This window comes from Nerophis lumbriciformis, linkage group LG33 (genome assembly GCF_033978685.3).
Source record: "Nerophis lumbriciformis linkage group LG33, RoL_Nlum_v2.1, whole genome shotgun sequence".
NCBI lineage: Eukaryota > Metazoa > Chordata > Actinopteri > Syngnathiformes > Syngnathidae > Nerophis > Nerophis lumbriciformis.
Window position 1 is genome coordinate 4,825,001 of NC_084580.2, and position 17,431 is coordinate 4,842,431.

Below are 17,431 nucleotides of genomic sequence, written 5' to 3' on the forward strand. Positions count from 1 at the left end.
GGCAAAGAACAATTGGTGGATGATCCTGCAGAAAATGGTATTTTATCACACGCCTTGTAGGATTTCACCGGCTTTTAAAAACATGAAACATAGCCTTAGCTGGTGGTCACTGACAACCTTGAATTAGTTTTCTCTGCTGGTGTAGTAATTCACCGACCTCATGTGGGAGTTGGAAGTACTGCAAGTGGAAAATAAGATCATTGTAGGAAAGGGGACTGCAATTAAACTTGCTTTTAATTGCAATCACATGGTATGGTAGTAGCATCTGTCCTTGTTTAGGGTAAGCACCCAGTTAGGTGGAGAATGTGATATTAACTGTCAATTGCTGTATCTCTGCAATGTTAATCCATCTGCTTGTTTTAGGACGTTTTCCTGCTGTCAATGGAGTAAATTTAAGCGCAGATGATAAAGTGAGTATGCTATTGCTATTTAGTAAAGTAAATAATTGAGCCTAAAATACAACACAAAATCTTTTGCCACCATATGTACTGTTTAACATAGTGTGAAGTGAATTATATTTATATAGCGCTTTTTCTCTAGTGACTCAAAGCGCTTTACATAGTGAAACCCACTATCTACATCCTTAAGCTACATTTAAAACAGGGTGGGTGGCACTGGGAGCATGTGGGTAAAGCATCTTGCCAAAGGACACATTGACTGAGAATAGGGTGGCGAAAGCGGGAATCCAACCTTGTACCCCCTAGTTGCTGGCACGTCCGCTCTACCAACCGAGCCACACCGCCTCAACGCAGCATCTGCTTGATAAAATTTATTGTGTATACAATTTATATTTGATTTACGGTCCTAATCCAGTTCCATTTTGTACGGTTATTAGTTAGTACGAAGCATTGTTCCATTATGAAACGCAAGGTGTGATTGTGATACGGTGTCCCTCGTTAACTCTGTGTGTGTCACTTTGTAACTAATAGATAGATAGATGGATAGATAGATAGATAGATAGATAGATAGATAGATAGATAGATAGATAGATAGATAGATAGATAGATAGATAGTTCTTTATTGATTCCTTCAGGAGAGTTCACTCAGGAAAATTAACATTCCAGCAGCAGTGTACAGAATTGAGATCGAATTTAAAAAGTAATACAGCTGTTGTCTTGTTCACGAGTGGGGGAAGAGTGGATCGTGAGATCGACAGGCGGATCGGTGCGGCGTCTTCAGTAATGCGGACGCTGTATCGATCCGTTGTGGTGAAGAAGGAGCTGAGCCGGAAGGCAAAGCTCTCGATTTACCGGTCGATCTACGTTCCCATCCTCACCTATGGTCATGAGCTTTGGGTCATGACCGAAAGGACTAGATCACGGGTACAAGCGGCCGAAATGAGTTTCCTCCGCCGAGTGGCGGGGCTCTCCCTTAGAGATAGGGTGAGAAGCTCTGTCATTCGGGGGGAGCTCAAAGTAAAGCCGCTGCTCCTCCACATCGAGAGGAGCCACATGAGGTGGTTCGGGCATCTGGTCAGGATGCCACCCGAACGCCTCCCTAGGAAGGTGTTTCGGGCACGTCCGACCGGTAGGAGGCCACAGGGAAGACCCAGGACACGTTGGGAAGACTATCTCTCCCGGCTGGCCTGGGAACGCCTCGGGATCCCCCGGGAGGAGCTGGACGAAGTGGCTGGGGAGAGGGAAGTCTGGGTTTCCCTGCTTAAGCTGCTGCCCCCGCGACCCGACCTCGGATAAGCGGAAGAAGATGGATGGATGGATGGATGGATGGATGCAGCTGTTGTGACATTTGACTGTGAAGCACCTAAAGGAGTTAATCAGGAAGCGCTTCTTTTGACTCTCAAGTGACAGCTCGTACAAAAAGAAGTCGGAAGAATGGCGTGCCATGTTTTACGTTGGTATTTCTCACAATTATCGTTTTAAATGGGTCTAAGAAAAGGGAAACATTCCAAAATGTGGTGTAATTTTGATCCTATATCGCCAAGTTTTCCTGTTTATTACTTGGTAAATAAACAGGATTGTATGTTTCATATTCTTATTTTGCATATCTATTTGTTGGAGATAAAAATATTACATTTGCTATTGATTTTATTACTACTGGTCAAATGGAGTGACTTTTTAATCCATCAGATGGCACCTTTATGAAACAGCAACACAGTGTCAGGTACTGGGGGCCTTAAAAAGTCAAAAATCTAATAATTTTATTTTAAGGACTTAACCCTTGGATGCACAACCTACCATTATCTACACTCTTTCATGAGTGGGATCAAAATGACCCCAATTAAAACTAATGTGTTTTTGCAATAAACTGGGTTGTTATTCTTCTAAATATTTAAAACAAAAGTTGTAAGATTTTAATATTCCTGGTATTCCTCATAAAACATGTTTGTGATATGAGGCCATTTGCATTTTATTTTTTTCCATTAATTTTAAGAAATTGCAGTTTTTGTATCACTAACCACTCTTCAACAAGTGCAGTTTCTATGTAATCTTAATATGAACCTTTAAATCTTAGCAACTCTGACTGTTCCACTTACACATCTGATGTCATCTATCACATCTGATACAACTTTGACTGTCATTACTGTCCCTCTTACACATCTGATGTCAGCCCTCTCACCACCCAGAAAGGGGCAATTTCTGAGCCATAAAGACTGCAGTACGACACAAAGCTAATGAAGTCATTCCAAAAACTGAAAATCGGAATGTTTTACATTCTTATGTCTGACTCTATAGATGTAAAAAAAACATGGCAGGTACATTATACAGTTTGTAGTCATGTGACTCCCCTGCCAACATGGCCACCAAACACAACTAGTCATGTGACTCTCCTGCCAACATGGCCACCAAAACCAAATTGTCACGTGACTGCCCTGCCAACATGGCCACCGAACAACTAGTCACGTGACTGCCCTGCTAACATGGCCACCAAACAACTAGTCACGTGACTACCCTGTTAACATGGCCACCAAACACAACGAGTCATGTGTCTCCCCTGCAAACATGGCCGCCAAACCCAACTAGTCATGTGACTCCCCTGTCAACATGGCCACTAAACACAACTAGTCATGTGACTCTCCTGTACTCTTCTTTTTTTTTTTTTTTTTTTTTTAATGATTGGAATAAGCGGTAGAAAATAGATGGATGGATGGATGGATTGTCAAGGCATTAAATAAATCCTAGCTGGACTTAGATGACGTTACGCTGTGTGCATGCTGCAGTATGTTACAGCAGAATTTAGTTAGCAGCAAAGATTACGAAAACCCACAGCAAAGCCAATTTATTTGTGTTCTTACACAAGTTCAACAAGTTGTGGCTCCAGAACAAACAAATTAATGCATGATTTAAGCCAGTGGGTGGAAACGTATAGTTTTTTCAGTAATGTCACAACTCGAGTCAGTGGATGTGGAGCCATCATGGATTTGCAGCGTTCATTATCATTGTCGTGAAAGTCAATGGAACGATAATGAAAAAGTTGAAAATCCAGGACGATTCCACCTCACATGATGCCAAAACACTTGTACAGACTTGGTCTACTTGCAAATCATACTTTTACATACAGTAAGTATAAGTATACACTAATTTCTCTGTGGTGTATTTAATAATAGTAGTGCACCAAGTTCCATTCCACTTCAATCAATTCACCAAAAGCATTCAACAGTAGCCAACACGAAATACATGCCAGAAACAAAATGAGTGAAGCAAATTCAAATCAAACTTTTTGTCCTTTTAGACAATGGTTATGTCTGCGTTCAGACGTCTGACAGTCAAAAACACTGCACAAGTTAACCATTTAGCAGAAGTGCTAACAGTCGCTCTCACAGATGATATATTGTTGCGCTTTCCTCTACCATTTCTGGTTGGTGGTGTAATGTGAAAACAATCGATACAAAGCACACTGCTTCCTTCTGCATAAAAACTTTGGAACATTGATCATGAACACATTGGAATTCCATGAAGAATCAGAAAAATGGCTGTCACATTTGCCTACATTTATTTCAAAGTTCTAAAGAAATTTTAGACTTAGACAAACTTTATTGATCCACAAGGGATTCTTTGACACGCAGTAGCTCGAATGTATGATGAAATGATAGAAATGATACATATAATGATGAAAATATCAGGAGCTACTGTGATCTGCTGCCACTTTATCAGGCGCACGTCAAAACAATGTAGTTGCAGTGCAGGCTCAAAAGTCTAAAAAGAACATGGCAAAAACATATAAAACAAGAGGGCAACATTAAAGAATACAAAGGAAATAACCGATTTTCCTTAATGTCTTTATGCTTTTTTGTCAGTAGTGAAATGTATGCTTTTTTTGTCAGTATGGATATGAGTGAAATGCCTCTTAAATTGTATTTATTATGGTCTTAAAAAGTTTTAGAGTTGACTTGTTGCAGAAGCCAATACAGCAGGAGAATGTGTCACACACTCACTGAGGCGTCATTGGCCCATCCCTAGTGATTATTATTACACCCTGTGGCCTCACAAAAAAGCAAAGAAAAAGCAAAATTTGCCACTTGCGGTTGATTCTCACAGGATTGAACATGTTTTGTTTTATTTGACTTTGGAGGATTTTATTTTTGAGTTCTGCAATTTTGAAAGGTCCACTGTATTTATTTCAGAAATCTCATACCTCTGTTGAACTTGCATGAACATCTGCATTAGCTAGTGTAAAGTGCCACCGCCTCACTGCCCCTCAATGCGCCCCATTGTTTTGTGTCATTGTTCAGGTGATGGTGGCTCCACCTGGCAAAGTTTGCCTGCATGGCTTACTTTATGAGCGTGTTTCATGTTTCTATGGGCCCTGTTGTATGCGCTACAGATGGTTACCTAATTGATCTCTCTTTCTGTCGCACACACAAGCCTCTGCCAAACACTTGTGTTTTTGTTCTTAGCCAGACTTGTTTTTTTTTAAAAAGTGGAATACTTGTAACCTGATGGAAAAGTCTCACTGTGGAAATGTGCGTGCTGCTGGCTAAACACTTTTTCTCTGAGCAGGACTACGAAGAACCGCTAATGTTTTGCCTGAATCAGGAAGACCAAGAGGGCGAGCTGTTACAGTCTGACTGCGGTGAGAAGCCCACTTTTACTACATTAAATGTGTTTGAATGTTTAAACAAACAAGGTTGCCTTACAGAATGAATCTTTTTTGGGAATACTCCATACATTCATATTTAAGCTTGTGGCCCTCCCTCTCGCTGTGGATATTTTGAATGTGGTCATAGTTGTTTTAGGTGTCCCAAGTAACGTTCAGTTATTTAATGAGCCCATCAGTATCTGCCTTTCCCATGAGTTGACGAGTCACATTTCATCCCCTGTCTTGCCTCCCTCCTCCTCCTTTAGAGTTTTTGGAGGCTTGTCACTCTGCTCAGAACAGCAAGGACACATGGGAGAGATATTTTTAAAAATGGTGTACATAGAGCGCTCCTGATTCATCTTAGGCCTGCCAGCATGTTCTGGATCAGAAAAGAACCCCACAATGTGGCTGAAGTCTTAAAGGTGTCTTTGTTTGGATCTCCTGTTAGACAGAGGGCTTTGAGAGTGGGAACATAGTGTGGGTTAATGATTGGTTTGATTTGCTGGAGCGTAGAATGATGGCTGAGTGTAAGAATTCTGCGAATGCAAGCTGAGGCTTTGGGCTTTTACAACGCTTGGCAATGGACATCTGTAATCTTAACTTCCTGTGTCTGGTGTTGTTTTCAATACTTTATGATTTTGCCATTTTGCTCCATGCATCTGTGTGCATCTGGGGAAAGTTTGTTTTATATCAGTGATTCTCAAACACGGGCTCCATCTCGTAGTACGCCAAAGAATCACCTCAATAATATGCACAGTGTTACCGTTCAAACTGTGTAATGTTACAGAGGCCACAAATATTAAATATACTTGTTAAATAAAACCTCTGCATCATTTTAATGAACATTTAGACCTACTACGCTACTGTATTTTATTGTTGGTCATCATGGTGGTACTTGGTGAAAAAAGTTTGAGAACCAATGTTCTAGATTATATATAAATCATGCCTCTCACCTTCATTGTAAAAATGATGTGGACATAAACTGAGAAGTTGGTAAAATTTGACAGCCAGTTTAGACCTGGACAAGCGAAATATGCTGGTTTGCAGTGGAACTTGGGATGATGTTTGATAAGAAATTATCAAGTTCGAGCCTATTATCGAATCCTCTTATCGAACCGATTCCTTATCGATTCTCTTATCGAGTCTAGATAGGTTGTTGTATGTGGAAAAAAACACACAATATTTGGTTTAACAAATCACTTCACATTCTCTACTGCTCGCTACTATAGTATTACCATATCTGAGTTATTGTGCAGAAATGTAGGGAAATAACTACAAATGTGTGCTACATTCGTTAACCGTGTTACAAAAAAGATCAATTAGACTGATACATAATGTTGGATATAGAGAACATACAAACACTTTATTTATTGAGTCAAAAATATTAAAGTTCAATGATTTGTTAAAATTGCAAACAGCTAAAATGATGTGGAATTAAATGATGGAATGGATTAAGTAAAGAAGTTAAACATTGTACTGATATAATCCAGTTTAAGAGGTTGTTCAAATGAATAGTGCTTACAAAGTACAAAGAAGAAAAATTATGAGAAATACTTTCAACCTTATTGAAAATAAGATATTCTTCATCTCAGTATATTAATAATGACTGAATTAATTAATTACATATTACAAAACTGTTGTATATACTAATTCACAGATATTTTATTATAAAAAGGTCAGTAAATGATGTATATATTTGTCGGATCATGTTTTGTTTAGTTATGTTCTGTTAGTTTTGGACTTCCTTAGTTGTTTTGTGCACTTCGGGGGTTTGTTTTAGTCACCATGGTTACTTATGATTTTCACCTGCCTTGTACTCATCAGAGACTCTATTTAAGCCTGCCTTTTCCGGTCACTCATTGTGACTTCATTGTTTGCATTTGCAACAGTTACGTTGGCATTCTGGTTTTCGAGCGCATGATTCCTGTGCTAAGTTACCTTAGCTTCTAGTATTCCTGTGCTAAGTAAGTTTTTGCTTTAGCTTCTCGTGCGAACGGCACGCTTTCCTTTTGTTTCGTTCCTGTCTGTTGTAATGTGTATGATTTATGAGAAATAAATTATCTCCTACCTGCACACTTTCGTTCGGAGCTGTCAGTTTTACGTCCCGAGAACGAACCGCAGCACACCGCACCCCACCGTGACAAATGACTGAGCTACGTGACGTAATTTCTTGTGATGTCTCACGGGGCATTTCTTGTTGGGACGGGATTCGTTCTCAGGGATTCGAATAAAGAACCAACTCTTTTTCTTTACTACAGTGGTCTCGATAACGGGTACCGGTTCTCAAAAAGGGATTTGAGTCCGAGGACTCTGTTGTTTTCTTATCGAACAACCGGGAAAACCGGGTTCGAGCATCATCCCTCAGTGGAACCCTCAAGTTGCTGCCACGGCCGCTCTACTATCCAAGCCACGCTGACCCATTTTTAAATGGTTTAACATATCAAACACACAGCTTCCAGATTGAAGATTGTAAATGCCAGAACATTGATTACAAACAGATTAAAAACACATTCTCTTGTTTTCCTTGGCTCCTCACACTCCCACCTGTGCCCTTCCGATGCCCCCAAAATTCAAATACCCAACCCAAAACAGACACAGACACACGGAGGCGCATACACACACAAACACTGATTATTTACTCAGGGCCAACACAGATAGACAGACAACCAACACACTCATTCTTAAACACTGGGGCCAATTTAGTGTTGCCACTTAACCTATCCCCAGGTGCAAGTCTTTGATTCCATCAAATTCCCATCTCACTTGGTTCACATTTTAATTTGAACTTGCAAATAAGACTTCTTAAAGGCTCTGCTCAATATAACTAAAGAGAGGAGTCATGGTTGTACATGTGTGTTTGGGAGGGAGAATGCAGGGTTAGAGTGCTCTGATGGGGGCACAGGGTATTGGATGTGAAACAGAGGCTGATTGTGGCTGCATGGGGGTTGCCAAGGCCTTTCCAAAAGTTGTTTCCAGCAGTTTATCGAGCTCCCCGGAGAGAAGGGAGTGGAGAGGTGTGAGAATGGTGTGTCAGTAGAACAGAAACAGAGACTTTATGATACGGATAGGTTGGCAACAGATGATGACTGTACTGCCAGCAATGCTAACAAGAGTCACTGACCCTGGCTGAGGAATCAAATTGTAGGGCGGAAAAAAAAGATTAAACTTCACACAAAGCCAGCATTAATCTGCGCCTACAGTACAGTGCCAAAGCTCCACTCCACCCCACTCCCTTACCCCCATGCACCCGGACAAACACTCTCACACGTTCACACTGCGTTACTGGGGTGCATTCTGCCCTCAAATATCTCATATGATTTTTCTATCACAATCCAGCATTTACATGCTTTCTCTACATGTCATTATGCCATTATCTCCCTGTTGCCGTCTGTGTACCCCTGATGCTGTAAACGGGGCCCTGAAGTGGAGTAGAAGGGGGTGGAAATGACATTAAGAGTGAAGAAGAAAACAGCCACTGCTCTCAACGTTGTCTCCATGGTGAGTCTGCTGACCAAGCAAAATGCGCCGTCCCTTGCTGTCCACATGTTGTGCATGTCATAACATGCACAACACTATTAAGTGATTGAAAGCGACTTGGAAGGCAACATTTAGACTGGAGTGAATGACTTTCAAGTCTGTGTACAGCGTTACAACCTAGCGTATCTTTGAGACAATCATGAACGCACAGGGTTAATAATTTCTCCAGTGTCTGAGAGTCACCTCCACAAGGCTGTCTGCGCTCTTGTTTGTCTTCTCTGAAGGTTCTGAAGTCACTCCTGTGTTTGATTTTCTCTCTCCCTCCTTCAGTCACTCTTTCTGGCGAGTAAATGGCCTCCTTTGCCTGCGTCTGCCAGGATAGCCTCTTATTTCCCTGCTCCATCCAAACTGTGTGTGGCACACGAGTGAATAGGCAGAGGGATCCAAACTTGGATAAGATTTAGGAAAGTCTGAAAGAAATTGCTGAGAGAGAGAGGACAGGAGTTGACTCTGTCTCTGTTGGACAGTTTGGAAAAGGGAAGGGGAGGGATTTAGGGGGAGGGGTCACTAGGGGAGACAGGGGGAACATGCTGGCTCTCTCCTAAAGTGTCAGAGTGTCTACAGTGGGGCTCTGCAAAAAGGAACGATTCTTGGTGGAAATGGATGTAAACTAACTTCTTATTACACATATTGAATTGTTTGGAGGAGAGCACATCATGGATTCAGATTCAGACTCTCCTTTTAACTACTCATGGCCCTCTTTTCCAAGGATGCGGAGGCGTAAGAATTCTTGCAAAAAAGGTAACCAAGTGTTGTACCGCAGAAATGTGATAACTGATCATCGTTGACATGTAATGTCACATGCATTGTTATTAAAAATTGACTATTTTCCATATCAAATGTTTACGCAGGTGTAGTATTTATAATGTTTCTTAATGACTTGTTTATAAAGTTTCACAGTTCAACTGCTGCAAATGAAGAAGACGTTAATCATTTGAACCCATTAAGTAGGATTCAAACTGTTGCCATCACAAATACTTGTTACCCACAGCGAAATAATTGCTTGTTTGCCAGTGATGTAACCTGATATCTGACAGTATGTTGCGCGGAATGTCAGATGTCCTCACTAGGCTGATTGAGTGCTTTGGGACTTTTAACATTTTCCGGACACATTGTTGTTTGCTTGAATGACCCTCCAACCCAAAAAGTTATGCAGGTTCATGTGACTACCATGAGCCTGGGACAAATTTGATATGCACCTAGTATCTATTTCGTATATATGCCGATACCAAATAAAGTTGGCCAAGCTGGCACAGGTTGGTTGTTTCACTGGGATATCATAAACTTATCAAACACGTGCTTGTGTGTTTTCTTAAGAAGAGAGAAAAAGCGTAGACGGAAACGGCAAAAGCTCAAGTTACTGCTATCTATCTCTGTGTCATGGCATTCTTCCAACACTCTTTCCCTCATATTTGACCATAAACCTCAGCAACATAATCCCAGTTATTGCCTCTTAATTGAGATTGACACTGGCAAATTTGATTGGCGCCGCTTGCCTGTATTACTAGGCCAAAGACCAAGATGATCTCTACCATGAAACCTACCATATAAAGCCATGGGCTTGCTTGAATTTTAAGTGGACCTCGTTTATATAATATTTAGCACAGTGTCCAACGTTTAGACAGTGAATATAATCAGCTGTGAAAAGAATCTTTGAGATGAGAAATCCATACATCTGGCATAATCAGTAATTTAATTTTAATAATTTCTTAAAGGAGTCATATGTAATAATTTCATGTCAAGTTATCATTAAATGGCTCTGATATGTCAAAAGGCATTAATAAACCATGTTCTTTTCGAATACCTCTATAACTGATAACAGAAGTTCAGCCGTGATATGCTCATTTCAAAATTAGATTTACAGCCCCGAAATCTTGTTATTGTTTTCATTTTGATGTCCCGCCCTCTACCGTTTGACCAATTAGAAAGTCAGTGAGTGTGTCACTACTCAGTGGCCTAGTGGTTAGAGTGTCCACCCTGAGATCGGTAGGTTGTGAGTTCAAACCCCGGCCGAGTCATACCAAAGACTATAAAAATGGGACCCATTACCTCCCTGCTTGGCACTCAGCATCAAGGGTTGGAATTGGGGGTTAAATTACCAAAAATTATTCCCGGGCGCGGCCACCGCTGCTGCCCAATGCTCCCCTCACCTCCCAGGGAGGTGATCAAGGGTGATGGGTCAAATGCAGAGAATAATTTCGCCACACCTAGTGTGTGAGTGACAATCATTTACTTTACATCCAGCTTGCCAGTTACGCACTGCCATCTTCGTCTAGCTACTGCCGCTGGTAAAGTTACTAAACATGTCAGACCTTAGTAAATCCAAAAGGCGTCGTTACGATTCTCAACTTATTCATGACAAAACGAGGATTTGAATTGGGGAGCCTTTGAAAGATGAAAGATCAACTATATGATTTGCCTGAGAAGCTGGACAGAACACAAAAAAAAAGAAAAAAAAAGAAAAGAAAAGAAAGATGGAGACGGTTGAAGGCGGAGAAGATTTTTTTCATCTGACGCCAAACTTGCTAATTTCCTCCTTGATAGGCAAGCAAGGCATTTACGTTTTCTTATTACTTCTAATAAATGGAAATGGGCATTTTGTATGTAAACTATATTGTCCAATACAATCTATGATCTTGTCTAACAAAGCATGCTAGCCCAGTCAATAACAGATCGACATGCAGGCTAACAGGTAAAATATATGCCGGTTAGCTTGTATGTCGATGTGTCATCGAACTGACAGGGCAAAATATATATTCGACAAATAAAACCTATGTGGATATGGGTAGTGTCAGTGCCTATCTCGTTCTCAATATGCTGATAAGCTGAGGAAATGGGTTCCAACATTAGGACATGATAAAAGAATTCCACATTCGCGTTTGCATATTGTGGACTATATGTACCAAGTTGTAAGGCAATCTGAAACGTTTGAATCAGTTGCTTATAGGCATACCTTGGTAAATGTCTCCTCTTTAGTTTTGGGCGTACATTAGGCTGCCAAGCATGCTCTACTTATTTTCAGTATTGCTCGCGTTGGTTGTAGTTTGTTTTAGTCTTTGTTTTCTGATAGTACGGACAATAACCATATGATTGACATCTGTTGTGATATTGTACGCAGGCATGACATACTTCTTCTTGAAAATATCCTAATTTCTGTGTAAAATGTGTTGGTTAAACGCTTGTCTATTCAGCTATTATGGTCCCAGCACCTCAACCCCTTGTAAGAGGCAGTGGAAGTTTGAAGATCCTTGGAGTAGCCCAGTCGATCGAGCTGGATTCGGCTGCGTATCTGGCAACCTCATTCAGGGAGAGGGGGCGGGACTACAGAATTTTGACCGTGATTGCAGTACCATTTCTGGAATTTAAGGCTCCTTTAAATACAAAATATTATTGTGCATGTTTAATCAACTGACTTTGAATCATACTACAATAATGACATTACAAACGTACATTGTAAATGTACACACTGCTAGGAAGCCCAGTTAATTAATAGTTGATTGACCAGAAAACATTACTGGACCTAACCACAACATAATTATAAACTTTTAGAGACATAAATAGATATTAAAACATTTTTATGTCATAATATATTTGAAAAGACTTTCAGGGGAGGTGCAGCAATGTAGAAAAATAAAGAAAACAGATATTTTTAAACGTGTTACATGTCAAAGACTAAATCAATAAACTATTATTTTCATTGCTGAACAACACAATCTGGTACAAAGACAATCTCAACAGTATTATGTTCTCTGAGGGGAGCCTCACTCCGCCACACTTTCGATACCCCTGTTATCGGGGAAATAAATAAATATTAGAAGACTGACACTGTTTACATGCTAGCGATGAACTTTTTCACAAATATTGTATTAACTTTGTATGGTAGCAGTTTTCAGGTGTGAAAGCCTACATGTTTATTTCTAAAATATAAAGTCTAATAGCTCCTTACATAAGGTTAGCTTGGGTCAGCTGAAATGTAAATATAACAGTAACATGCAATGTAATGCTTGGACCGACTGCAGGTGTCGTAACTCACGGCGGGTTTGTGGATTTTGGTGGACATTTATTTGTACTGTTTGAATAGCTCTTTATAAACCCTGGAGTCAAATGATTACCGTAGGGTAATAACTCCCTTTGCTTTGATTATTTCTCTCCATTTTTAGACTGGGTTTATTATTTTACTCCCCAGTGTTTTTGTCAGATGCTTAAAAAATGACATCATACAATGGAAATCAGAACCAAGCAAAGATGAGTCATGTTTTTTCTGCTCACAATAACTGGACAGGTATGACTGTTTATGTTTAACTTTTGCCATTTGAAGAGAGCAAACCTTGAGAAACGACCCTTGTCACAGACCTGCCTCACTCTTTTCCATCCTGGCCTACCTTTTCGATGTCTCCCTCCCAGGAGTGTGCATGGGTTGAGAGGTCACTCGCTACTTTTAACTGCACTGGTCTGGAAACCTGCCACTGACTGCTATCTTTGTCTTGTTTTTTGCAAGAGCCCCCGACACTCTTAGCTCTCTGCGCGCTGCTATTGTAGAGGGCCAGTGCTTACTCAGGGACAGGCTGTAATATCACATCTCTACACATACATCTTTTTGAGAACAATCCTATGCAAATTGGCTGACACGCTGATCTGTATTTCTTACAACTCACTTTGAAATGGCAACCTGCAAACATCGCTCAATAGTGTTCGGTAACGTGAACTCCCCGCTTCTCTGTTATTCCTCATATAACTAATGTTAAACACAGATCCCAGTGGCTGACAGTAATGATGGCTGAGGCGGTGTTTTACGGGTCAGAGGTGTCAGAATGATCCTGTCTGTAGCAGCCAGCTGTGGCTTTAAACCTGTCCCTGAATTTGACATATTAGACTCCTCTGTCAGGTTTCTGAAGTGGGTTTATATGTTACTCACTTTCAAACAGTGCTTGACCCTTGTTCAAAGTCTGCTGCTCCCGGGATTTTGATTCGAACTTGTACAAGGGAAAGCAGATATGTGTTTGGATTCAGGTCTTTATGTAGTACTTACGGTACTTGTAAATCGTAAACAAAAGTTTGACATTCTATGCTAATTTCCGCTGCAATTATTTAGAGTCTGTTTGGGTTTGAAACATATGGTGTGGTCCCAGAGTTACTGCAGTGGTTTGGAAGTTCTGATCAGGGTAGTGTAGTCTCTGTATATCGTACAGATGTGTGACTTAGGTCTCTACCTCGACTTTTGACATGGAAGGGATCATGCAAGAATCATCTGGTTCTCTCATTAATGTCAGCTTGAGTCCTTGTGGGTTGTTAGATTTATTGGACGCGCAGCCGACAGGAAACAGCTATTATGCTGGTCTGATTTATTCTATGAAGTTTGACTTCTTTCCTTTTAGTGTGCTGTGCTAGCACTTTGGAAGCACAAACTATCCGGTTTTTGCTGTTTAAGGAATTTGAATATCTGAGTGTTTGTGCAATACTGAATGGCATGTGACAATGACAATGTCTAAGTTAAGGAGGTTGTCGCTACCGGTTAGCGTGATGAGCGCTGTGCTGCCCTGCTGAATAATGTTGTTAGTAGATATGTAACGGTATCAAAATCTCACGGTACAATATGATCATGGTACTAAGGACACGGTACAATATTATTTTTGTTGTATGTGTCCCTCCCCTCCCAAAAGAAAATACTTAAAAAGGCCATAGTGTGTAAAATGAAGTGGCAAGAATGTTTAGGATAAACACACTCACCGTAATTTAAAACAAACATAATGCCTAAATGTTCTAACCTTATTTATTACTACAAACAAGAATATGTATGTATGCATGTATATACAGTATGTGTGTATATATATATATATATATATATATATATATATATATATATATATATATATATATATATATATATATACTGTATATATATAATTGACAATAAAAACATCCAGTGTAACAGGTATAAAACAATAATGTTCACACTAGAGAAACAGTGCCCTCTGTAGTGGACATCTTTTTATATCACTTTGGAAAAGGCTGATTCTCAGAAAAGGTAACTGACAATTTAACGTTTATTAATGTAAATACCTCACAAATTAATGTTTGGCCTCGCTGGCGTCCAATATAGTTTTTGGTTGATGTTTTATCTTGTAGCTTCTCATATCACTTGTGTTCCCTGCAGTGCAGTGTCACCAAACTTTTTTTTTGTCCGCGCCGCTTCCCAGCGCATTTCCTACTTATAACATGAGTAACAAATCCATTTAAGTCATGAGTTGTAAAAAATGTGGGTCAAAACATCAAAACTTTTGACCGTCTTTTTGTGTTGCAGTACGCAGACCAAAGAAGTTCGTTTTCGCCAGGGTTTGTTTTTTTCTGTCTAAAATGTCAGAAAAAACAATCCTTTCTCTCCCCGTTGCGACTTCTCACACACACGCTACACAGAATTTTGGGAGATTTAGTTTACTTTTGAGACTGGCCAATTCAAAAGTGCTAGAAAAAAAAACTAGACTGGCCAATACCATCACACGTCACGGTATTATTGTGAGGATTTTGATAGTATTTGATATTTACAATACAGTTATCTCTCTACTGGCTAGAATTCGTTTTTTTTCTAGTGAATGCCTCATTGAATGTGAAATCCCTGCTCCTCACTACACTTTGCATTCACTGGACACATTGCTAGTGACCAGCTTTTCCAATAAGTAATGCAGTTAACTTGAATAGTAATATTAGTTCAAAAAAGCTGCTTGTCCTGACAGCAACAGTCAATATTGAGATACATGCTCAACTGTTGACCATAGTATTGCTGCATTATAGTACATCAGTATTTTTCCAAGAGTGAATGAAATACAAGGATGAACTAAAACTTAATACTCCCATGAAACAGTATTATATAGACACTTTGTTTTGTATAGAGAAACACAGCAGAGTGAGCTCTGTGTGTTTTAAGAGCAGCATGTTTTTGCATCGCTAAACCAGACTTTTACTCACAGTGGCTCTACTGTGTAAGGTTCCCCTCAATGCTACTGTGTGCACACTGAAAGTTATCTTCTCGCTTTACTGCCACATTGCAGGCAAGTCGGGAGGGGGGAGAAACAAGCCTACAGATGCCCATGCACAACGTTGGACACACCCATTCACGTTTGTGTGCAAAGAGTTCTTGAGAAAAACACACACACTCATATAGAGTCTTGACGCACAGAGCTGGCCAGGTCACTTCCTGTATTTGTGAGGGGTTATTCTGCGTTGCTGTAGCAACCAAATACCGGTAATAATATTGAACATTTTCCCTACCCCACAGAAAAGAGCCAGTCGATTGGAGAAAGCCAGGCCTCATCCCCGACTCTGGCTGCTGCTGCCAGGCTGTCAGCGATGATTCACGGCAAAGATAGAGGTTATGCCAACGCCATGCTAGTAGACCAGGTAAGTAGGGGGGCAAAAATGTATTGAAATTTAAGTCTTTCTTTTCCTTTGGGATGCAAGAGGGGAGACGATGTATCTGTGTGTTAGTGAGATCGGATTATGGAGGGAAAAATACATATTTCAACAAATCTTTGTGGAAGATTGTGGTAATGGGTGTTCTACAGCCAGTGATTGAGCACAAACCTCCCCCAAGGCCAAACTATTAAATGTACCCTATTGTGCAAAATAAACTTTTAAATTATATATCAACAGTAATGAGTGTCGCTCCAGCCTTTTTAGCAACACTGAACTTGAATAAAATCTATCATCCCTACTCACTTTTTTGCTACACTGAGAGAAGAGGTGTTCTTATGACGTCATAATTGAAAACATTATTTTCTAATTAAAGCTGCAGCGAGCATTTCAAACGGTCACAATTTTCTTTTTTCCCCGTTACACTCATTAAACGATTAATCAATTGAACAGATTATAAATCAAAGCTTTTTTATAATCAAATTATTCGATTAATCGTTGCAGTCCTGTTTCTAATGGACATGATGCGGCCTTGACCCGCTCCTAGCTAGATGAGTTTGTCCCATATATACGCCTACCACTTCACAGAGGACAACTTTGTATAGGAAAAAAAAAAAGAATAAATAAATAAAACTGTTTCGCTACGTATACAGATAGACAGACAACATTCACACTCACATCCACACACTAGGGCCAATTTAGTGTTGCCAATCAACTTATCCCCAGGTGCATGTCTTACATATATATATATATATATATATATATATATGTATGTGTGGGAAAAAATTTCACAAGACTATTTCATCTCTACAGGCCTGTTTCATGAGGGGGGGTACCCTCAATCATCAGGAGATTTTAATGGGAGCATTCACATACCATGGTTTATATAGGGCACAGAGTGGGTGGGTACAGGCTGGCGTAGGGGCGTGGTGATTGGCTCATGTGTTACCTAGGAGGTGTTTCCGTCTGTGGCGGCATGCTGTTACAATTTCGCTGCGCTTGTTGAGGGATGACAGGTCTGGACGGTAAATAATAAACAGTTTCTCTTTCAAGCATAGGTTGCATCTTTTATTACCACTATTGTAAGGTGTGCTGGATGCAAGAATTTGCCATGTTATTGAATATTCAACATTATTGTCTTTGAGGTCCCAAATGTGTTTGCTGAGTTCTGTGGTATTCCGCAGGTTTTGGTTCCTGAAAGAAGCCTTGTGATTGTTCCATCTGGTTTTGAATTCTCCCTCGGTTAATCCTACATATGTGTCGGATGTGTTAATGTCCTTGCGTATTACCTTAGATTGGTAGACAACTGATGTTTGTAAGCACCCCCCGTTGAGAGGGCAATCAGGTTTCTTTCGACAGTTACAGCCTTTTTTGGTTTTGGAGTCGCTCTGTCCGGGGGCCGATGGCTCATTTGCAATTGTTTTGTTGTGGTTTGAGATGATTTGTCGTA

General features: G+C 40.2%; 1 protein-coding gene across 7 annotated transcripts in view; it reads left to right on the top strand.

Moving 5' to 3' along the window:
• Positions 1 to 17,431, top strand: part of LOC133575959 (rho guanine nucleotide exchange factor 28-like) — an 88,156-nt gene that overhangs the window by 29,541 nt on the left and 41,184 nt on the right. For 6 of the 7 annotated variants that reach the window (XR_009811540.1, XM_061928911.1, XM_061928912.1 and 3 more), the window contains 4 exons: positions 1 to 37; positions 364 to 410; positions 4,959 to 5,031; positions 15,848 to 15,969. The exon at positions 1 to 37 is cut by the window's left edge and continues 39 nt beyond it. Coding sequence is in view for 6 of the 7 variants with exons in the window: in XM_061928911.1 (XP_061784895.1) it covers positions 1 to 37; positions 364 to 410; positions 4,959 to 5,031; positions 15,848 to 15,969 (279 nt within the window). In the remaining variant the exon portion in view is untranslated. The remainder of the gene's footprint in view (positions 38 to 363; positions 411 to 4,958; positions 5,032 to 15,847; positions 15,970 to 17,431) is intronic. The other variant, XM_061928914.1, reaches the window with a different exon arrangement.